General features: G+C 44.7%; 1 protein-coding gene across 1 annotated transcript in view; it reads right to left on the bottom strand.

Annotated features, from left to right (window-relative positions):
* The window catches only part of HEXB (hexosaminidase subunit beta), a 42,919-nt gene extending 40,930 nt beyond the window's left edge, over positions 1-1,989 (bottom strand). Inside the window, exon 1 of the mRNA XM_081231294.1 lies at positions 1,636-1,989. Within this exon, the coding sequence (XP_081087420.1) occupies positions 1,636-1,886 (251 nt within the window). The 5' untranslated portion in view covers positions 1,887-1,989. The remainder of the gene's footprint in view (positions 1-1,635) is intronic.
* Positions 1,990-24,691: the final 22,702 nt, after the last annotated feature.

The raw sequence follows: 24,691 nt of genomic DNA, 5'->3' as shown, positions 1-24,691 counted from the left end.
ACCATCTCACAGCTGATTCAAGTTCTGGTTATCTAACCATGGTTAACGTAAGTCTTCTAAACTTTCTTGCCATACTCATATCACTTCAGCTTATTACCGAGTCCTTATTTTACTAGCAGGATGGCACAGAAGGAAAATCCAATTTTATGAACTGAGTCCCGAAGCAAATATGGTGTGTTTGTTTTTAAAAGATTTCCTAGTCATGATCTTCCATTAGATGGCCTGCAGGTACTTTTTCCTTCTCAATATCCCAAGGCAACCAACCACCCTGATTTTACTTCTTCATCCAGACTCTAGCCATTCGGACCTGTTAGCAGATTCAACACCAAAGGCTCATTGGAGTATGCATCTAAACTGAGGGTAACAATGTCCCTTTAATTGTACACAACCGAAGGAGAAGAAAACATCTCTGCCATCAACTTCTTGAGCCTCTTCAGCCTGAGCCTAAGCTCCAGGCCTACCTGGGGCCAGGCCAGCAGGTGTTATTAAACTAGTTTTGCATCTTTCCACCAGCTGCTTGGTGTCCTGCAGGCACAATTAAACTATAATTTACCTCTAGGAACACAGACCAAAATCTGAGGGAGAAAAGGGGTAGTACTGTCAGCACCAAATTACAGTCCTTCGGGGCACTGAACAGTCCTGCCCACACAGGTCGCAGAGTGAGCCTTACTGAAACATCTCCCCAAGTGCAATCTGTCTTGTACATGGTGCAGTTAGCAAAGCTAGCGCTGTGACACTACACTGCAAATCAACTTTACATTAATTTAAAAAAGCAAAAAAAAAACCCAAAAGCCAGCACTGTGGGCTTCCTCCTCACTACACAATTCACCCTGTGGCCAAAGGGTTTACAGACATGAGGGCTGTGGAAACGTGAGGTGCTAAAGATCTAAAGCTGGGAGAGCAAGCACATAAGTGTTTCTGGGAAACAAAAAGGAGAAGCAGATAATGCGGCGCAGCGACCATATCAAAGCAGATAGGTGAAAATATCCAGCATTTTGCATGGAATAGAGATTGGGGAAGGGAAGGGGAGGTTTGGGCAGTGCTCCAACCTACGGCTTTCTGCCATCTGAATTGTAACCAGATTTGGAGAGGGGGAGAGATGGCCTATAAATGACAAGCAACTTTGGGGAACCCCTGGTCCCCAAGCTTTAAGCACTCATCTTCCTCTCAGAACTCCCTTCAAATAAACTGCCATTTCCCTCCCTCCTCTTCGTCTACCCCATTCTCCCCTCCGAGGCGAACACGGCCGCTGACCCTGAGCAACGTACTCCGTCCACTCAGTATCCCGCACTCAAAGCAGGGCTCCGGAGCACCCAGGAAGTTTCTTAGGAGGCAGGAGGGGAAGGGGAAGAGTTTGGGTTTCAGTTCGTGTTGGTTCGAGTCGGCTCTGCCATCTTCTAGACCTGTGACTTTGGTGGGGTCACTGGCCGACTCGGAGACTGTTTCCTCCCCTGTCAAGTGGAGATGAGAGCGCCGGCACGGCTGGATAGCTGTGCAGGTGGTAAGAAGCGCTCAGGTGTTCCTCCTCTCGCCCCCCACCGCCGCGCCTGCACTGCGTCCCACGGTGGTCTGTACCTCCCCGTCCCGGGGTCTCCGGGTCCCCTTCCCGCCCGGCCGCCCGTCGGGAGCACTCACCGCCGAAACGCCTCCTGCAGCAGTGAGCAGGAGGGGCCGGCCTTGGAAGTGGAGCTGTGGCCGAAGAAGAAGTTGTCGGGAGAGAGGTGCAGCACGCGCGGGGTGGTCTGCACGGAGAGAGGCATGGGCCAAAGACGCAGGTCCGGCGAGGCGGCGGCGACGGCGGAGGCGCGCACTGCCTGCACCGCCAGCACCGCCAGCAGCTCCAGCAGCCTGGGGAGCCTCGGCCACCCCAGCCCGCGATGTTCCATGGCTGCTCAGCTGCTCTCTTCCGCGGTCGGCCGGGTATTGCCCGAGCCGCCGCCCCGGTACCAGACTTCTCTTCCCCCGCCGAGGAGCAGGGAGCGCGGCGCGCGCGCGAGTCAGAGTCAGCTGACTGTGTGTTCCGCCCCGGCTCCGCCTCCAGAGCGACCACCGCCCCGCCCAGCCCAACCCCGGACTCTTCCAGCCGCTGAAAGGGACGCTGGCTTAGTGCTCGCAGCGCTCGCGGTCTCCTCCCGGCCTCTGGACTTAGAGAAACTGCACAACGCACGCCACGAACACCTAACTTCCCCCACCCCTAACACCAGATAACCGGGTGCTTATTTGCCCCTCAGTCTGGACTTTTATATAACTGCAGTAAAGCTTTAATTATTAAAGCCTGCCATCAGAACCCCTCAGGACAGAGTTTTGAACAGATGGGAGGTTAAAAGTTAGGCAGAGGATAGGGACTTCCCTGGTGGTCCAGTGGTTAGGACTCCCCGCCCCCAATGCAGGGGGCCCGGTTATATCCCTTGTAGGGGAACTGGATCGCACACCCGGCAACTAAGATCGCGCACGCCGCAACTTAAGACCTGGCGCAGCCAAATAAATAAATAAATAAATATTAAAAAAAAAAAAAAAGTTAGGCCGAAGATATTCCGTGAGAGAATGTGCAATATTGAATCTTTCCACTTAGACATAATCTCTGAATTTATAAAGTTGTTTTATACCTGTCGCCAAAGTCCCATAGTCTACCTGGGCTTTCTTATTTCTCGTTAGGCATGTTCCTAGACCTTTCATTCCTTTGTTGTTGGTGTTAATATTATCCCTCCTGACCTCTAGTTTCCCCCCAGAAATTAAAAAAGAATGAGGTAGACCTTTAGATATTGGCCTGGAAAGATCTTTCCACCTGCTGCTTATACCACTGATCTCACCCCTACCTCAACCAGTGTGGAAACACAGCTAGCTGCCAAAGTCTTCCTTGTAAAAGGTAAACTAAGTCATGTCACTTCCTTACTCAATACATGTCAATGGCTTGTTTCCCATTGTCCCTAGAATAAAATTTATCTCCTACCCCTCTTTTTTTTTTTTTTTTTGCAGTACGCGGGCCTCTCACTGTTGTGGCCTCTCCCGTTGCGGAGCACAGGTTCCGGACGCGCAGGCTCAGCGGCCACGGCTCACGGGCCCAGCCGCTCCGCGGCATGTGAGATCTTCCCGGACCGGGACGCGAACCCGTGTCCCCTGCATCGGCAGGCAGACTCTCAACCACTGCGCCACCAGGGAAGCCCACCTACCCCTCCTTCTTACCCTCCTCCCACCATCCCCAATTTGTCATGGAATGTGAGATGTTATGATGGAGGAATCTGAACTGGGGGGAAATGAGAAATGTAATGACCGAAGGACTTGATTTGATGTGTGGAGATGAACCAGGGCCTGTCAGAGAACATCTCTTACGTGAGAAGAGATGGCACTAGCTACCCAGGGCAGGGTTTACTAGGAGGGCACTGCCGCCAGACCTGAATGTTAACCTGCCCTGCTCTCCACATGAAGAGGTCTAGAGAGAGGTAAGGAGTTTGTTTCCTAGGGAAGAGCCACGTTCTTGGGAGTTACGGACTAGCATTTGGTTTGTTCCCTGCCAGAGTCATCCAGTCTGGTCTGAAGCTTCGGAGGCTGAGAGATTGCAAGAGAACCACACATGAAACGTGAAGTTGACACTGAGTGAGGCTTCACTTCTCACTAGGACTTGCAGGCAGCTGGCGCTCATGGAAATGCTCTGGGAAGTGTGGTGTGGTGTGTGGAGGACCAGAAAATTCAGCTAGAAGCCTTCAGAAGAGCGCTAAACAGGAACTGCTTCCTTTTGTTGAAAATGTGCTGGTTAGAAGAAGGAACCATGGGCTGCCCTGGAGGACTGCCCCATCTGAGCAAGGGGGCACGTACCTGAAATGGCCTGCACAGGCATGGGGATGAGGGGAGACATGGTGACCCCTTTTGACACTTCATCGTGTCATGGGACCAGAGTGGGTTGGGGTAGAGTATACGGCCTGAGAACAAGCATCACATACGTTGGGACAGCAGAAGGAACTCAGACAGGAACCTCCAGGAGAACAAACCACATAGACCTCATCAGCCCCGAGTCCCAGCATGTGAAGAGAGGCAGGAGTAACCAGCAGCAAAGGAGGGGCTCCTTCCTGGTTTTACCAAGGTGCCAGACTCCACACGGGCAAGAAGATACTTTCCTAGTATCCACCAAGGAATTCTCCCATTCCAAAGAGACAGAATCTGAGAACCAGGAAGCAGCTCAGATATCCAGCAGGCCTGAACCTCACTACGCCTCAGGCTCACCTAGGAGCTTAGGAAAAACACTGATGCTGGAGTTCAGGCCCAGATCTATTAATTAAGAATCAGCAGGTAGAAGATGAGGGTGATTCTTTTTCTTTTTTTTTTCTTCTACAACTTTCTTGAGTATAATTGACATCCAATAGACTGCATATATTCAAAGTGTACAGTTTGGTAAGTTTTATGTATGTAACAGTGGAGCCATCACCACAATCAAGATAATGGACATATCCATCACCCCCGAAAGTTTCTTCATGCCTTCCGCAGTCCCTGCCCCCTGCCCCTGACCTCTCTACCCTCACCCCACTCCCACCTCACCTCCTGTCCAGACAACTGCGGATCTGCTTTTGTAAACAAAAATTAGTTTGCATTCTCTAAAATTTTAAAGAAATAGAACCATACAGTATGTTCTCTTCTTTGGTCCTGTTTTTTTACTCAGCATAATTTTTTTAAGATTCATACATGTTATAGTATTGTTACCAAACCAAATGTGGGTTCACTCGCCCTCACCCAGTAAAGCCAATCTACTGACACTGGACTGTGGTGAAGAAAAGTGCAGCATTTATTGCAGGGCACCAAGCAAGGAGTTCAGGACAGCTAGTGCTCAAAAAACCCGAGCTCCCCAAAGGGTTTCAGCAAAGCATTTTTAAAGGTAAGCTGAGGGAGGGTCACAGGGTATGTTATCGACTCTTGCACAGTTCTCTGATTGGATGATGGGGAGGTAACAGGGCAGTGTCACAGAGGTTAACACTACCAGTCCTTAGGCACCAATAGGTCTGGGGGCTATGTGCTCATGGTCATCAGGTAGTTAACGTCTTCCATTTGGTGGGGGGTTTCGTATCTGTAAAACAACTCAGGAAATGTGCATCAGATACTATTATCTAGGTAATTCAGAGAGGAGCTAAAGCAGAGGATATGAGGGGGAAGGGTCTGTCCCGGGAAGGCCCCATAGGGTCCTGCTTCATTTCAGTATTTCTCACAGCAGGAGGCTCCTGGGGGCTCAGAGAAGCCATCATTTTAAAAGCCCTTCTTGGGCTTCCCTGGTGGCACAATGGTTAAGAATCCACCTGCCAATGCAGGGGACACGGGTTCGAGCCCTGGTCCAGGAAGATCCCACATGCCACAGAGCAACTAAGCCCATGTGCCACAACTACTGAGCCTGCACTCTAGAGCCCGCGAGCGACAACTACTGAAGCCCACGCGCCTAGAGCCTGTGCTCTGCGACAATAGAAGCCACCACAATGAGAAGTCCCTACACCACAACGAAGAGTAGCCCCCGCTCGCCACAACCACAGAAAAGCCTGCACGCAGCAACGAAGACTCAATGCAGCCAAAAATAAACATAAATTAATTAATTTTTTTTAAAAAGAAGCTCATGGGCAAGGATGTTAAAAAAAAAAAAATGGATTAAAGATCTAAATGTAAGACCGGACACTATAAAACTCTTAGAGAAAAACATAGGAAGAACACTCTTGGACATAAATCGCAGCAAGATCTTTTTTGACCCACCTACTAGAGTAATGGAAATAAAAACAAAATAACAAATGGGACCTAATGAAACTTAAAAGCTTTTGCACAGCAAAGGAAACCATAAACAAGACAAAAAGACAACCCTCAGAATGGGAGAAAATATTTGCAAACGAATCAATGGACAAAGGATTAATCTCCAAAATATACAAACAGCCCATGCAGCTCAATATCAAAAAAACAAACAACCCAATCCAAAAATGGCCATAAGACCTAAATAGACATTTCTCCATAGAAGACATACAGATGGCCAAGAGGCACATGAAAAAGATGCTCAACATCACTAATTATTAGAGAAGTGCAAATCAAAACTACAATGAGGTATCCCTCACACTGGTTAGAATGGGCATCATCAGAAAATTTACAAACAATAAATGCTGGAGAGGGTGTGGAGAAAAGGGAATCCTCTTGCACTGTTGGTGGGAATGTAAACTGATACAGCCACTATGGAGAACAGTATGGAGGTTCCTTAAAAAACTAAAAATAGAACTACCCTATGACCCAGCAATCCCACTACTGGGCATATACCCAGAGAAAGCCATAATTCAAAAAGACACATGCACCCCAATGTTCATTGCAGCACTATTTACAATAGCCAGGATGTGGAAGCAACCTAAATGTCCATCAACAGATGAATGGATAAAGAAGATGTGATACATATATACAATGGAATATTACTCAGCCATAAAAAGGAATGAAATTGGGTCATTTGTAGAGATGTGGATGGACCTAGAGACTGTTATACAGAGTGAAATGAGTCAGAAACAGAAAACCAAATATCGTGTATTAACGCATATTTGTGGAATCTAGAAAAATAGTAGAGATGAACCGGTTTGCAATGCAGAAATAGAGACACAGATGTAGAGAACAAATGTATGGACACCAAGGGGGGAAGCGGGGGTGGGATGAGCTGGGAGATTGGGATTACCATATATACACTAATATGTATCAAATAGATAACTAATCAGAACCTGCTGTATAGCACAGGGAACTCAACTGAGCTGTACAGTATAAACTAGCACAACATTGTAAAACAACAATACCCCAATTTAAAAAAAAAAGATACACCATGTAAAAAGTAAAAACAAAACAAAAACAACAAAAAACAAACAAACAAAAAAAAGCTGCTGGATGAGGCACACTGCTACAGCTCTTGGGATTTCCCTTCCCCCACCCCTGCACCTGTTTCCTATCTCCATCAGGTAACCCTGCCTGGGCTGGGTCCAGCCTCCGAACAGATCACAATCAAGGCATTTTATGGCTGAATATCAAAGAGCCAGGCTCCATCCCTTTGTGAAGCAACAGAACAAGTTGTCCATTCTCTGGGAGCTTTTGTCCCTTCCCAACCCACTCCTTATGGACTGTGGATGTCATATAACCTGAGATCATTTAGTTTAATATTATCCACTGTAAACAGTGTGATGCATGAGGGGCCCGTAGCATTTGAGGCCCCCTAATCAGGAATCCACACTTCGGGGATGATTAGTGAGCATCTAAAGCACCCTAATCAAGAAGATACACTCCCGAATTATGGATTCGAATATTGCTTTTGAAATCTAACAATAGAGGGTTGGTTAACTAGTGGAAGACTGGAATGATTCTCCAGTGAAATGCAGAGTTGAAATCTGTGGCTGACTAGAAAGACTGTCATGGGCCCTACTGCTCACCTGAGCAAGTATGAGTGTAACAGGAAAGAGCCAGTTTTGACTCCATGTTGGATCTGTTTCTTTGACTTTAACCTTTGCTTTTGTTGCTTTTGTTATTATAATCACACATAATGGCCTGCCTCAGGGAACCCTGCCCACCTGTGAATAGCTGCAGAAAAGAAGAAAATAACACATCCCCTCCCTGATGCAGGCCATGTGTGAGGAGATGTTTTGCAAGATAAATGGCCTTTTCACTTTACTTCCTCACCTCCTCCCCCTCTCTGTTCTATAAAAGAAACTGGCATCCAGACCCCATAAGATGTTTTTTTGGAGACATTAGTATGCCATCGTCTCAGTCTGCTGGCTTAAAGCCAAATAAAGTCGTATTATTTGCCTCAACACCTTGTCTCCCGATTTATTGGCCTGCCATGCGGCAAGCAGAGCGAGCTTGGACTCGGTAACATGAGGATCTGGCCAGCCCAGCCCAAGCCTTTGGAGCGGTACTTGACCCTCAGACCTTTGCTTGACTCTGCTCTTTTCCTCATCCCTGTGACCTCATCCCCTGACCCAACCAGTAAATTGGCTAATCCTGCTCTAAAAAATATCGTTCCTCCTTGAACTGAATCTCTCAAGCAAAGAGCTAGTTGGAATGCCTGAAGAGAGAGGGGACATTTCCCCCACTCACAAGAGAGCACAATATGATCATTTTTATACCTGCTTGTTAATAAACACTGACATACTTAGCAGAATTTGGTCTCAGATTCCATTTCATTACAATAAACAACCTGGTAGCAAAATTGTCAAGAAGACGTACAGTCTCCACTCTCTCGAATGCCAGAGGTGACCGGCATTTACAAGAATACCAAAAACAACAACAAATAAATTGCCCAATACTTACTTGCTCATGAATGCTTTGGCTTAGGGCAATTTGCAACACGGCCCTTTTAGCCTGAAAACACACCTACAAGAGGCCCTGAGATCTCCTACATCTGTATGTGAAGCAAAGACACAGAGTGACTGTGTCTGGCTGTGACTTCAAAGACACAAAGCTAAAAAAGATTTTGCTCCCTGCTCAGATCCCTACTTTGATAGACATGTGGAGAGAATTGACCACAGTGAGATGCCTTCTAATTAGCTGCAATGACTGTGGCTGCCAGGACCAGCTCCACTGATGTCCCAAGGCTAGTGCTCTGAAGGTTCTGATTGTGTGGGGTGTTGGGGAGGGATGGGGGAGGCGCAAGCGGGGACACCGGCTGCTGAAGGGCTGGGGGAAGCCACACCTGCTCCGTGGAACCTGATCCCGTTGTCTTTATGAGGACAAGACTTCCAACTGGTCCGAGTGAGTATTTTGTTGCTGGTAGACAATGAGAACCAGGCCTCCAATCACAGCTAAATTGTCACAGCCAACTTGACCTACTATTATGGAAATTGCTCCAATTATGTGCATCACATTTGCATGTGAAATGACAACTAAGTGCTGGCCTAAGAGGCAAATTTTGCAAATGAAGCTGGGTGTTAACAAAATAGGGTAGTTTGTCCTTTGTTGGGATTATCTGTGACCCAGTGAGACAACAGCCGCCCTCCTCAAGCATTGCCTTGTGGCCTGTCATAAATTACTTGTCCCTCAAGCGCTTCCTATGGCTTGCAGACGAACCCCTTGAAATAAATGGGCTGCAATAACCAGTTTCAACAATTGTCCTGTGTCCAAGTAGCAAAACATCTGGAAAATTGGGCTAAATGGATAAAACAGTTCTCTGTAATAAGTATCTGGCATCCTTGCAACTCTGTATAATGCATTTTTTTTTAATGACCAGATGTGGTACTTTTGTGTTATGAAGAACAGAGGCATGTTTAGTCATGCTTTTTATTACCTTTAAATGCAAGGTATATTTTCATAGCTCCCTGGGGAAATGCTATCCCACTGATTGGGAATTGTTGATGTGTTGGTTTACAAACTTGAAAAGTAAGTGAATCGCTAAGAAAATTGCAGATATAATTTAAACCATCATTAAACTGGACACTCACAGGGAACTGGCTTAAGAAGAAGAATTCAGTCTATAAATTTTACCTTCTCTCCTAGTGGATTTGTTCCAGAGGGTCTTTGATCTTGCCGTCGTTTATGTTCTTATCTGTATTCTGGAATATTTACAGCTATATGAAAAAAATGATTTCATCAAACTTGCTGTTCACTTCTTTCCAGTTTCTCATTAAGAAAGCTTATCTGGTAACCCACCTGTGTAGTCTCCATTTTATAGGCCTTTGTGGGGTTCCAACAAGATGTTTTTAACATGTGTGTGTGTGGGGGGAGGGAAACGAAGATATTTAGAGCACCGTCCACTGGGCTACTATTCCAAAGATCTTCTGTACACCACACCACCAAAGACACACAGAGACAGAAACACACACACAAACTTATTTTAGACAGTTGGGAAAACACAGAAAAGTACAAGAAGACATTTTGCTGTACACCTGAAACTAACACAACATTGTAAATCAACTACACCTCAATTTAAAAAAATAAAAAAATTTTTAAAGTATAAGAAGAAAACTAAAAAATCATCTGTAACCATATCCAGTTATCACCACAGTGTAGATACGTAGTATTTTTCATTTTATAAAATTACAGTGATGCTCTATATACTGTTTTGTCACTTCAAATACCACAAACATTTTTCCTTGTATTAAATGTTCTTTTAAAATATGAGTCTTGTTGGAAAGACCATTCTTATCAAACTAGTTTACTTGGGGACATTTAGAATTTTTAGAAATGTTCACTACTATAAACAGTCTATGATATTGTGGTTGCCAAGGAGGAGGGGGAGAGGGAGAGGGATGGACGGGGAGTCTGGCGTTGGTAGATGCAAACTATTACATGTAAAATGGATAAACAACAAGTCCTAATATACAGCACAGGGAACTATATTCAGTATCCTGTGATAAGCCATCATGGAAAAGAATATGAAAAAAGAATGTCTCTATGTGTATAACTGAGTCACTCTGCTGTTCAGCAGAGATTGCCACAGCATTGTAAATCAACTAGACTTCAATTTTTAAAAAAGTCTATGATAGGGCTTCCCTGGTGCCGCAGTGGTTGAGAGTCCGCCTGCCGATGCAGGGGACACGGGTTTGTGCCCCGGTCTGGAAAGATCCCACATACTGCGGAGCGGCTAGGCCCGTGAGCCATGGCCACTGAGCCTGCACATCCAGAGCCTGTGCTCCACAACGGGAGAGGCCACAACAGTGAAAGGCCCACATACCGCAAAAAAAAAAAAAAGTCTATGATAAATATCTTTATATAAAAATCTTTTCACAGATCTCTGATTCCTTCCTAGAAGTAGAATTGCTGGATCAAAGGGTATGAGCTTTTCTTTTTAAGACTTTATTTGAGACATACTGTCCCAAGTGTTCTTCAGAAAGGGTGTAATGACGTGTGTCATACACGCCCACTATGAGAATAAGGGTGTTCTACTTTCCATGCTCTCTGGGTCCTCCCGTTAGTAACAGTTCCACAGTAAAGATATTAACCCTGTGTCTGCTGTTTAAATTGCTACTGTTTCCCTAGTTTGATATTTGCCTTTTAACTTGGATGGTGAGCTGGAAAATTTTTGTTTTGCCAAGTCTTCTTCCCTCCCTCTCCCTTGTTGAGAAGTTTGAAACTTCTTTCCTCTGTCTCTTCCTTTCTGGAGGCTTCCTTGGCTTTTAAGCTTTCCCACCTTGAAATCAGAACCTAGATTTAGGCTTTTCTTAAATTTGCACTTTTCTAGTTCTTTAATGGCTTCATTTTTATATGTAACACCCATCTATCCAGAACTAATGGGCATATTACATGAAGTAGGGAATAATTCTTTTCTAAGTGGTTAACGGATTGTATCAGCACCACTGATTCAATATTCCATTTAAAAACAATCCATTTTAAAAAAACTAAAAGCAGAATTTGTGTTATTTCTCTATCTGGGTCTTTCTTAAATGTATTTACTCTCACAGATAATTCACCAATATTTAATTTTTCCCTTAGGCAATCGCTCTGCCTGAAAATAGGATTTACCTATTTTCACTATTTTACTTATTAAACCACAACTCTCTGCCTGACTTTGAAACCCTTGACTCCTAAGAGTTTTGTTTAGAAATGAATTCTTCTCAGTTTTGCTCCTAGCTTGCCCATTACATTTCACCATAATATATACATCTCTGTTGTGTAAGCATCTAAAGCCTTAAGCCTAAGAGAAGTCACACAGCACACAACTAGAAACAGGTCCTCTTTCCAGTTGAAGAGCCGACTCTAGGTCTGCAACAGATGCCCACGTGAGTCTGTGGGCTTCAGGTTACTCAATGTTAAACCTGCAGAGACGCTATGAGCTTGAAGTGTGTGCTTTAAAGGAACTAATTTTTTTTTAATATATTTATTTATTTTTGGCTGCGTTGGGTCTTCGTTGCTGCGCGTGGGCTTTTCTCTAGTTGTGGCCAGCCGGGGCTACTCTTTTGTGTGTGTGTGTGTGGTATGTGGGCCTCTCACTCTTGTGGCCTCTCCCATTGCAGAGCACAGGCTCCGGACGCGCAGGCTCAACGGCCATGGCTCACGGGCCCAGCTGCTCCGCGGCATGTGGGATCTTCCCGGACCGGAACACGAACCCGTGTCTCCTGCATCGGCAGGCGGACTCTCAACCACTGCGCCACCAGGGAAGCCCTGGGGGCTACTCTTCGTTGCAGTGCACGGGCTTCTCACTGCAGCGGCTTCTCTTGTTGTGGAGCACGGGCTCTAGGCGCGCGGGCTTCATTAGTTGCGGCTCGTGGGCTCAATAGTGCTCAATAGTTGTGCTCGCGGGCTCTAGAGTGTAGACTCAGTAGTTGTGGCGCATGGGCTTAGTTGCTCCGCGGCATGTGGGATCTTCCCGGACCAGGGCTCGAACCCGTGTTCCCTGCACTGATAGGCGGATTCTTAACCACTGCGCCACCAGGGAAGTCCCGAAGTGTGTGCTTTAAAATGTACTTATCTTGCTAATATTTGCAAGCAGGTTTGAGGTATTAAAAAAAACCTGGTGGCGGTGGGAGGGGCAATTACTTAAGCAGGCGTCTAAATGCTTGAACTGGATCCCTCACTTAATCATTTTATTAACTGTGTAGTCTTGGGGAAATGGTTTAACTTCTGCTAGCTTTTTTTCCCCGTTTCTGACCTAGGACCAAATCCTTCACAAAAGAGAAAATAGAGCTAGTTAATAAATTTCTGGAAAGATGTACCAACTTCAGTGGTAATTAAAGATAAGGTAAATTAATATAATAATGAGATATGATTTTTTACTGATAAAGAATTTTTTTTAAAACACCTGCTTAGTGCTGTGAGGGTGTGGTTAAATGGAAACTTTGGCGTATAGATGGCTATAATACTTTTGGGAAGCAATTTTTACAATCAAGCTCCTTAAAACATCTTTTTCCTTTGGGACCAGTAGTTCCATCTCTAGTAATTTAGCCTAAAAGAAATTCATCTAAGATATCTAAAAAGATTTGCACATAATGATGTTCGTCAGAGAGCGAGTGAAACCAGGAAAATCTCAATAGTAGGGAGAATGATTAGTTTGGAAGATCTTATAATGACATAATTCATTTAGATTTTTGCTTAACTGACACTGACGGGGTAATTCAAAACAAAGCAAGTATTTATTTTAGTAAAGTATTTCATTATCAGAAATACGTAAGTAAATTATAGTGTGCAATCATTAAAAAATGATATTTAGTGAGTAACAGTATCCTGAGAAAATGTTCATGTTATAATGTTAGGTGAAAAAAAAGCAGAAAATAAAATTGTCTAATCAATATTATTATGCCTATGGAAAAATACCACGCACAGCACAAAGACTAAAAGAAAAACTTATGGGGATATAATGTGCAGCACGGTGACAGTGGTTAACAATGCTGTATTGTATATTTGAAAGTTGCTAAGAGAGTAGACCTTAAAAGTTTCCATCACAAGGAAAAAAATTGTAACAATGTATGGCGATGGAGTTTAACTAGACTTAGTGTGGCGATCATTTTGCAATACATACAAGTACTGAATCATTATGTTGTACACCTGAAACTAATATGATGTTATCTGTCTATAATATTTTAATTAAAAAATTATTTAAAAAGAAAGAAAAGTTTAAAATCATGGAGGTTTTCTTTGGGGTATGGTAAATTTTTCCCCTTCTACTTTTCTGTATTTTCCAATTTCATGCAATGAACACATATAAATTTTATACTCAGCTAAAAGTAAACCCACTTTTAAAATGAATGTCTTCTTTGAACAAAAACATAATTATGAAAGGAAAAAATATGTTCCTTTCATAATCATAGGGTTATCATAAGTTTTAAATGGAATTGTCATGAGGGCAAACAAGTTGTGGACACGTTTTGTAAAGTATGAAGTGCTTTACACACAGGTAAGATGTTATGATTGTACATGGACACGATACTGAAGAATTCTGCTGAATTCGGATCTTGGAGTAAGGGTATTATGAGAGTGCATTTTATGAACAACCTCTGCAGTACGTACAATGAACTCTCCATCCACAATGTGAATGATCTTGTTTCAACATTTTTTTATGTATTGAATTTCCTTTAAGTAGAACTCAGTTTCAACATATAGTCAGAACTAAAAAAGAAAAGCCTTCTTAAACTAGAGGAAGACGTGAGCCCTCAGCTGGTTTGTCTAGCATCTGCTCCTTTTCTGGCTTTTCTTTTCCACCCCTCTGTCTCCCTGTTGGTTTTCCCCTATTCTCATGCTCCTTCAGAGGATAACTCTTGGGGGTCAAGGACTGTAAACTTCAATTTACGTTCAGCTTCCAGAATGCTCTGGGGATCTAATGAATGCTCGGTACAAGCGCAATTGGCCTCTGCTCCAGCTCTGGGCTTGTCGTGCTGGGAGACAGAGGGGGGCTGTTTGCTCCTCGACCCCCAATCAACACCAACAGACAAGGCTCCCTGGCTCCTGGCAGTTCAGTCCACTGCTGTCTGGCCTGAAGGGTAGAGGCCGAGCCAAAAGGGATTTCTTACTGTCATTTTCCTTCTGCCAGAGGGATGGTGGGCTGGCCCATGTTCCAGTTCCCATGTTCTCACTTTCCTGAGCTGACCCTTTTCTTCCAGTCAATGCCCTTTCTTACCCTCGCTGTAATGGCGTCTCTGGCCTAGTTCAGTTCTCAAACTGGAGTGTGTGAAGCCCTGAGAATCAGAGGCCTCTTTGATGGATTCCATGAGCTCCAAAACAAATTTCTTTTTTCCTTTTTTTTCTTTTGCAGGATTTCTCCTGTGATCATCTGAACTGTGGTTTTACCAGTTATAAAGGCTATCAAGATTGAAAGATGTTTTCTTGGAATAAGACTTTTGTATTGAGGCTGCACTCAGCGGCTGCTGGGAAGAGCAGACACAACCAAGGGTAGCTTAAGCAAACAAGTTCTGGTTTTTCTTACCTCCCATGACGTCCGCAGGTGGGCAACTGCTGGCTCAATTCAGTGGCTTAACGTCGTCAGGGCTGGTGTCTCTGTGACCATCCTGTCCCGTCCCTTGCAGCTGCATGTTGGCTGCTGCAGCTTCCATATTGCATATCCAACCAGCCATACTGATTTGCTTTAACAAAAAAGCAAAACATTTCCCAGAAACTTCGTAGCAGGCTTCCTTTTATATTTTATTGGCACCAGCTGAGTCACACAGCTACCCTAGCTAAAGAGGGAAGCTGGGCAACCAGCACTTGGTAAGAGGAAGAGGGTTGCTATGATTGGCTTAGACCCATCACCATTCATTACTTAGGGCTGGGCACACTGTATGGCATAACATCCGTGTTTGGGGTTGCTGTCGGGCCTGATAGTGGGCTCTGCCAGGCTGAGGGTCTCTGTACCACACATGCCCTATCCTCTTGCTTCTTTCCCAAATGACCCTTTGCTCCTTGACGAAGGTCAGAGCCTCTCTTCTCCCTTTGCTTCTTGCTCAGGTAATGTGGTGACTGCCTCTCTGCCTTTGGGCTCCCCTTCTTCTCCACCAGTTATAGACGGGGTGGAGAGAGGGTTATTCCCCTCTCGCCCTTCACCCTCAGGGTGGAAAAGCACGTGATTTCTAAGGCAAGAGCCTTCTTTGACTTCTGAGGTATGGCACTAAATTCCAGCTATTTGTCAAGATTTTAAGGTTTGAATTCCATTTATTCTCATCAAAATGTGATTTCCTGGGTTGAGGAAGAACACTCATGTTCAGCTGACAATAAGGCAATGCTAGGTTCTGCTCAAAGCCCCTAGTGTTACATGTTGGCTGACTGAAAGGATAAAGGGAGAAAGCATTGAGCGCAATCCTTGCTTTTTCCTAGAACAGGGATGAGCTGGGCTTATTCCCCAGCACTATGATCTCCTCCCCACTTTCTCTCTGTGTTCACATCTACCAAGTGCCTCTGGGTCTTTCTTCACCCCCTCCTTTTTTCCTTCTGCTTTCTTATCGCCTGCTGGTGGGAACTTCCTGTATCACCTTGTGATCTCTGAGTTCAGAACTGCCTGCGGCTCCCCCTTCAGCATTTCTGTGTTTTTCCCTCATCTCTTGCTGGCTCGGCCCCTTCACCTGCTCTGCACTGGGGCTCAGTGTCCTTTCCGGTGTGTTCTAAGGTTAGTGTGTCCCTGGTCTTGACCATGGTCTGCTGGGCAGAGGGACATCAGGCATTTCATGTTCCATTCTCAGTTTTGCTCTGAGTGTTATGAGGCCTTAGGCAGGTGATTGAATTATGCTGAAAAATGAATACTGTGCTGGGAAATCATTTTGAAATTTTATATTTTTAGAGTATCTTGGGACTTACTGATGCGAATATTACATAAAGACCAGACATGGTTCTCTCCTGTTTTAGAAGTCCCTTTCCTCTATGAAAGCTTTGAAACATGATATAAAGAAATATAAAAGTTACAGCTAAATGGAAAAAGAGAGGATGCATGTTGTATTGAATTGAAACACCTTGGAGCAGAAGCATCAGTCTCCTTATGGCACAGAGACGGACCCACAGTTAGCCAAATTGCAAGGTTTGGAGGCACAGTCCTCAAGACTGCCCTCACTTTTGACACCAACTGCCGTTTGTGGGAGGAGGTTCCCCAAACCACCCTCAGTTTTGGTAATTCACTAGAAGGAAGGACTTACAGAATCCACTGAAAGCTATTATACTCACAGTTATGGAACACTACAGGAAAAGCATACAGATTAAAATTAGCTGAAGGAAGAGACACGTAAAGCAGAGTCTGAGAGGGTGCCAAGAGGAAAGTTTCTGTCTTTAGGACACATTACCACCCTGACATCGATGTGCAACAAAATACAAGGAATATTACAACCAGGGAAGCTCCCCTGAGCCTCGATGTTTGGAGGTTTTATGGAGGCCCTATTCCGTAGGCATGTTTGACTGACCAACTGCCCATGAGTTGATCCCAGCTTCCAGGTCCACGGATACCGTGTGACCTAAAGCTCCTAAGTCACAAGGTTGGTCTTTCCAGCCTGGCCAGCTCCCACCCTATAACTATGGGGTGTGGCTGCCCCCCCTCAACCCCTCAAGATCTGCTGTGTTCAGGCTCTGCCCTAAACAAAGACACTTCTATCAGGAATGACACAGACTGCCTTCCAGAAGCTGGGGCACGGGCCAGACCTCTCTTTGGGCGAAGCCAGATTCTTTACTAGCAGGATGCCTTGCTCCTTGCTGGTCTGACATCATGGTCCTGTCTCCAGGAAAGTGTGCAGTGAGAGACGCGTGGGGCCATCCTGCAGGCAGCAGTTTGTCAGTGGTCCTGGTGATCACACACAGCTGCTTTGAGCCATTTTCTTTCTCACCAGAAACGCCCTAACGTCGCTGGGGGCCACACATACCAGAGCCCCCAGCTACCCCTCCCCGCGGCTCTCAGACATCAGAGATGCTGAGAAGCCAGGGCTCTGGAGTCTTCTGTGTTTCAAGACACCAGTGCCCTGGGGACTCACAGATAGTTGACGCTTCTGGAGGCAAATGACCAGCTCTAACTAGTTCAGAGTCTGTGAACACCTGAACTGGAGATCTGGGGGCACGAAGGCTTCGGGGATTCAACGAGACCAAGCAGCTTGACTTGGAAACTGGACAGGAAAACTTGGACCTTATATACAACAGGTGGGAGGGGCAGGCTGGGGGTGGAGGGCACCACACAACACATGAGGCACAGAGTCAGGAACTAAAGAAGCCAAAGGGGGCAAATAGAACACACAGATTCGTTAGGAAACTTGTGACTGACTACACAATTAGTGTCAAGTTTCAGAAGGAAAATATATTCTTCCTTAAGTGAAGGATTTATTAGCCTTCTCATAAGATCTTGATGAATAATTGCCATCTACTCATTTAACAAATATTTATTGAGCATTTACTATTTCCATACAACATTCTAGGTGCTGAGGATTCAGCAGAGAACAAAACAAAGTCCCTTCCCTCAGGGAGCTTGCTTTCTAGTGGGAGATACAAATAATAAATAAATATACACTCTGAAATGGAGATAAGTGTGCTGAAGAAAAATAAAGCAGGGCGAAGAGATGGAGAGACAGGAGCTTGTTATCTTTGATCAGGAGCCTATGGACAGCCCCACTAATCAGGAGAGATCTGAGCAGAGATTTGAGTAAAGGGAGGTACCTGGTCATGTGGGTATCTGTGGAAAACTGTTCAGGGCAGGACAGTAAAGTGCAAAGGTCCTGAGGCTGGAGAGTGGCTGGTGATGAACTATGAAGTAGCAGTGTGAACATGAAGCAGCAGTGTGGCTGGAGCAGAGATGAAGCCAGATAAACTGGGCCTTGTGGTTGTAGAAAGGAGATGGGAACCACTGAAGGATGTAAACTGTAAGTTTGTGTGACAGGGACAACAAAGGTTCACATAACACACACACACACACACACGCACACACACACGGCCATCTCTGCGTCTCCATCCTCAGCCTGAGTTCTGTGTTGCCTTCTGGTCCCATGGTCATCATCTTGACCAGAGGTAACTGCGGAAGAGCTTTAGAGGGAGCCAAAGTGTTAAACCGATTTATATTAGAAAGGCTGTGGAATGACCATGGAAAGAAATGAACTCGGGAAGCCATGAGAGATAAGGGTGGCCGGCAAAGGGGCAGCACAGCGGCAGAGAGGGTGTATGGAGGTTGGTATTTTGGGGAAGAGCCATTTTAGGAGGAGCAGATACCAAGATGAGGGAAACTTTAGAAAAAAGATTTTGGGATGTTCCCCAGTGTGTCATGCTGCTTCTCCAAGAGACTCCTTACATTACGTTGCAAGGCTTTTTTGCAGCTGGATTCGTGTTTCTTCTGGACACGACCCTCTGCCAAGACCAGCCCCAAAGTGGCCCAGCATTATTCAGGTTTCATTTCTATTTATAGTGTCCATGAGGAGATCAATGAACTAGCTGTTCAATAGTCTTTTCTAGTCAACTCTAAATATTGTCTTTTTCCTTGAACAATTGAAAAAAAACACTCTGTGTCACTTTAGAATATTTATGCAAATTGTCATCTCGCAACAAGTAACTTCAGTTGGAGTCTCAAATTTGCTATTGAGGCCATGTTTTTTGTTTTGTTTCGTTTTTGTTTTTGTTTCAGGCAAGGTTTTATTGGGGGAGGACATGTTATCTCAGATGAGTCAACTGATCTTTCTGAGCGCCAGTAGTCTTATCCATAAATGAAGATAATTTTTAAAAATTTCTACCCAGAATCTTGAGAATTAAATGATACTGTGTATGTAAAAAATAATGCAAATGACAGTCATCATTTTAACTGATCACTTTTCCTTTAATTACCAATTTGGATACTACCGTGTGCTCACTAAATATATGTGAAATAAATTTAAGAAATAATTAAAATGAATGATTCTGTACATTGTCAGCTTAGCTGTTCATAAATGTCAGTAGTAGACTGATTTGGTCAGAAGAGAGAAAATGTGTGTATCAGAGTACAGTAAATTTTATCAAATTGCTGGAATCTCTTATTTATCCTCCGTAAGTCAAGAAAGACATAGAAAACATTGCTTCTGTCATATTTCAGAGTATGCAATCCTGTGAATAAATTTTCTTTACTAATAATCAAAATAAATTCTTCCAAACTATAACCTGTATATCTCAAGTTGCATAATAGATTATTGAAAGTATAACTTAAAAAAATAAACACCAGTAAGATACACATATCCATCGCGGGGGGGAACCTATTATGTAGAAGTTCTGACAAATAACACATAAAGTAGCAAGAATAATCATTGGTAGAAGACTGGCTTTGCTGTGAAAATTGGATTTGACTCCCTTAAAAATAAACTGATTTTTTTCATTGCTGCAAGTCATTTGCATTTAATAATAGTGCAGTACCTAATTGTGTGAATTAGCATAGAGACTGATTGCCGACTGGTTCTAACTAGCTGGCTTTGCCACACAATAATGAATGGTGATTCTTATAGATGCTGAGAGATCAACAGTCAGTAGTCTAAAATTCTATCCAAAAATTTTTTAAAAAGGTTCAACACTTTAAGGGTTAGTATCACCATGCTTACCTGGATATTGGTTAGAACATTCTTAAAATAACATTGATATTCTCATCACAGCCCTTATTAGTGCCCGGCAGAAGCAAACATATCATATTATATCCTCATGTTAATAGATACTCGGTATTGTTGAAATGGGAAAGGGCACCCTGAGCCAAAGAACCACTTCATGCGGCTTTCCCAGCGCCTCACCACACCTGCACCCTCCCTGGGAGGACTAGCGCCCCGACTCCACCACTGCTCCTGTGCTCATGGGATCAAGGTCAGATAGCTGGTGTCCGTCTCCTGGACATTCAACCCCACCCAGCCTCAGCACCTGCACAGCTGTGCCCCTACCTTCCACATCCACAACTGTCCCAGTAAAAGGCACCAGGCACCCATCCGCAGCTTATGGAGATCCCGCTTCCTGCTTCCCTGCTCTGTCTACTTAGTCCAGACTTGTGCTGTCTCTTGCATTGGACAGAGCTATCTCCCTGGTCTGCTTCCTCTCTAGCTGGTTCCCTACAAAGAAGTCAGTGTGCTCTCTCTGAAATACATGGTCCATGGAGTCTTTCCAGTTTAACCTTTCAGTGTGGCTGTGTTTGCCTTGCAGGCACTCACCCCTCCATGGCTGTCCCTCCTCTCCACCCGCTGAACTCCTATCTTTACACACCCAGCTCAGAAATCACCTCCTCCCAGAAGCCTTCCCTCACCTCCCCAGAGAGTCCGTCATTCTCCTTACATTCTACGTAATGTATTTATTTATGTGTCGGATCCCCTTGACTAAGGAATGAAGGCTAACCTCATCTCCAAGGAGTCATAGTCCCAGGGGATTGAAGAGCTGTCTGTAAAACTTACAGGAATGTCTTTGTGTGATTCTGTGGTTACAGATGGCTTCCATGATGCTGTATCTCGTGAGGCCTCCCTACTCAGGTGTGGCCTGCAGCCCAGCAACATGGGCATCACCTGGGAGCTTGTTAGAAAAGCAGAATCTCTGCACCTACCCCAGAACTTCTGAATCAGAATCTGCCGATGAACAAGATCCACGAGTGATTTGTACATACATTAAAGTTTGAGAAGCGCTGGTGTGAGGATTAAATAGAAGGTGTACAATACCTGCTAATTCCTGGGCGCGGATGTTTTAAGTTGGCCAGATTCCAAAGATGTGTTGGCTCTTCACACTGGGCACTAGCATGGCTGGCCACACCTGGCTCCAGAGGTACGCGTCTGAGTGGGGAAAAGGGAGCAAAGGGAGCAAAGGTAGCAAAGGCCGCTTCACCAGGAGAGAGCTGGGTGGGCTCACCATCTACACCCTGGAGCCGCCCAGGCGGGCTTCCACAGGATATGCGACATCTTTATCTTTTGTTGCATAGGACACTGAGGTATTTGGCACGAGGTGGCCTTATGGCTGATTTAGAACACTTAGGCTAGTCTCTGAGCTCCCTGGAGGTGTATCCTCCGACCCCCCAGAACCAGACACATAGTGGGGGCTCCATAAATGCTGATGGGTGGATTTTGGCTTAAGTGATGCACATTGTGTCTGCTCATGCCTCTCAGGCCACCACAGTGCACAATCCCACTGATTTGAACAGAAATGAGTCAATCATGACAGAATTCCAGGGACTTTATCAGGGTTTAAAGGTATCACTTTTAGCCAAAACTATCTACATCGACACCACCACCAACCTCACCACAATTCCTGTGGAAGCTTCACTTAGTAAACTGTAAATGTGTGTCTGTTCATTCAAGCAAAGAGAGAGGAGGTACTTAGAGGTCCTGTGGCCTTCATTGCCTGATGACCCGATGTCTTGAAGGCCCTTGTTTTGTATGCTTTGTCTGGTTTTACTTGTTTCAAGTGGGAAGGTAAATCTGGTCCCTGTGATTCCATTTTGGCCAGAAGTGGATGTTACCTACTTTACTTATAAACACACAGTACTTTTGCAGTGCCTTAATACCCACCAAATTATTCAGGAGGGGGACTGCTGTGAAAACTGAGAGACAGCTCTTTGTTCTCTTTGGGACTTTAGCAAGAGCTGATCATCATTTTGTTAAATCATGTTGCTGATGTGAGCCACGGTACTTGAATGGCCAATATAAGGCCCAGTTTCAGGCTACATCTGGAGACCCATATTCACAATGATTCTGCATGCATGTTCGGCCATCTGACTTCTTTTGATGTCTTTTAGTGTAGTCATGCTAGGGCACTTACATATTTAAGTGTATATGATTTTATTGTAATTTTCCATTTGTTTCTCCTCTACATTACAGTTAAGGAATTTTATTGAGTTTTTGCGAAATTATATTTGATAGATTATATTGTCTAAAAATTCTGTTTTAGGAAGGCAAAGGGGGCATTAAAAATAATTGACATAAAAAGAGACTATCTCTGGTGTAGATGTGGGTACTTCCCTGAGAAGGAGGCATTTCCCCCTTACTCCTGATGGGCTAGGCCTGGGGCTGTGACATGACCTCAGAGGAAGCGAGCTGTGTGGTGTGTTTGGGCTGAAAGGGCCTTAGACAACCTAGCAGAGTTTCCAGTGTGAACAGGGCAGCAAAATGACACAGGGTCAGGGAAGCTGGGGTGACCCAGTGACCACCTAATGAAGATCAAAAGGGGGGATGGTTGTTCTGGCAGTGGTGCCATGGACAGATGGTGGAGGGCACCAGATGGGCCTCTATCCTTGACCTTCTGGCTCTTAAAGAGCACTTTGGAACTGGGACACAGCCCTAGAGGAAAAGTGGGAGGGTGGGTGGTGAGGGAGGGAATCCCTTAAATGACTCAGATTAAGTTTTCACCAAACCAGCAGATTAGGGGCTTATAATAAAAATCAAGTTCTGGGCTTCCCTGGTGGCGCAGTGGTTGAGAGTCTGCCTGCCGATGCAGGGGATACGGGTTCGTGCCCCGGTCCGGGAAGATCCCACATGCCGTGGAGCAGCTGGGCCCGTGAGCCATGGCCGTTGAGCCTGCGCGTCCGGAGCCTGTGCTCCAAAACGGGAGAGGCCACAGCAGTGAGAGGCCCGCGTACCGCGCAAAAAAAAAAACAAACAAAAAAAAACATTTAAAAATCAAGTTCTATTCTAGAAAGAGAAAAATATATTTCTTATACTTCTAAGTTTTTGTCCTAAGATTCATAATTACTACCCAAGTATAAGGACCCCTTTCAACATAAAAAATTTTGCAGAATGTCCCCAAGTATGAGAGCTGCTGTGATTTTTGTATCCACCGATTGAGAAAATACAGGAAGGTAAGAAACCACTCTGCATTCATGAGCTGCCTGCTGGTTGCATGAGCGGGTTCACTGACCAGTAGACACACAGATTAGGAAGAACACAGGTCCTGAGTAAAAAAGTCTGGGGTTTGGTGTTTGCCATTTACTAATTGTGGGCTCTTGGGCAAATTAAAATACATTGTTACCCCTGTTTCCTCATTAACAAAACAGGGATAATGATAGTACCTACCTCACAGGATGACTAAGCTTTCAAAACACTATGTAAGCCATGGTGTGACTATAAGTGGACATGAATTATTATTTATAGGTGATTCATGTGTATTGTATTACCTGTGTGGACTTCAAACTAATTTCTGTGTAGGCTCCTCACTCCAGACTTAACTAGTAGACCCAGCAAAAAGATTTAGGGTTAGACTTTTAAGGGAATTCCTAGTTTGTCTGACGTAAAGGTACTGTTACATAGAGCTGGTGAATAGACTTACCTACCAGACCACAGGCCAGGAGGACTTGCGCTGGCATGTTACAATTAACAACCCACGACTTACTGTGAGGCTTTCCCACCGGGAGATATGCTCTGGTTTTCCATTACCTAAGTCTTATCATTTCTTGCACCAAGGAGTACAGACCAATTAATCACCAAGGAGCAGAAATAAATTACCTCTCCTTTGGGTGGCTTGCTCTTTGGGTGATTTAACACTTCTTATCTCGAGAGGAAAAGCACAGAGATGTTGGTTAGTTTACAGTTGGAATGGTCCATGCTTCCAAGGAAACCCAAGTTGTTTGCAAAGTTTCATTCATCACATGCTGATGACGGTTCTTCTTTGGAGGTTTGGGGGAACTTTCCTCTAATTCATGGCTCTGAATGTGGTCCTATTTCTTGAGGCATCCAGTGAAACTCTGATTAGGCAAAATATTCTGGAAATGGGGTTTTCCAGATCATGTCAGACAAATCATCTGGGCTTAGCCCAAGTTGAACATCTATTTTAAATGCTTTGTTAGATTTCTTGACTTAGCAAGTACAGAGCAATGAGCATACTTTGGTTATTTCTTTGTGAGATAGTTGGGAGAGTCATTCATTTGTTAAACCATTCATTTGTTCATTCCACAAATGTTTATTGTTTTACTACTGTGTGCTGGGCTAGGGGCTAGACACATGGTGGAAAAAAGACAAAGGTAGTCTAACGGAGGTCAAAAGAACCCATGTGCAGGCTATAACACCATCACTTCACAACTATGTAATCCTGGGCTAGGTATATATTCTCTCGGACTCAGTTTCTCATCAGGAAAATGGGCCCCAATAACCATAATGTCTAGTTGCCAAGGACATTTGAGGATTATAAAGCACAAAACACTCTAAAAATTGCAGTTCTCTATGAATGGTCATATTATTTGATGCCTGAGAATCTTGCATTGCTCTATGAAAATCATTCTAAATGGTCCAAACATTAGGACATTTAAAAAGAAAAGCCAGCTTCCCTGGTGGCGCAGTGGTTGAGAGTCCGCCTGCCGATGCAGGAGACACGGGTTCGTGCCCCGGTCTGGGAAGATCCCACATGCCGCGGAGCGGCTGGGCCCGTGAGCCATGGC

The sequence above is a fragment of the Mesoplodon bidens genome (assembly GCF_964165515.1).
Source record: "Mesoplodon bidens genome assembly, chromosome: 4".
NCBI classification, from domain to species: domain Eukaryota; kingdom Metazoa; phylum Chordata; class Mammalia; order Artiodactyla; family Ziphiidae; genus Mesoplodon; species Mesoplodon bidens.
This window is presented reverse-complemented; position numbering and strand designations above follow the sequence as displayed.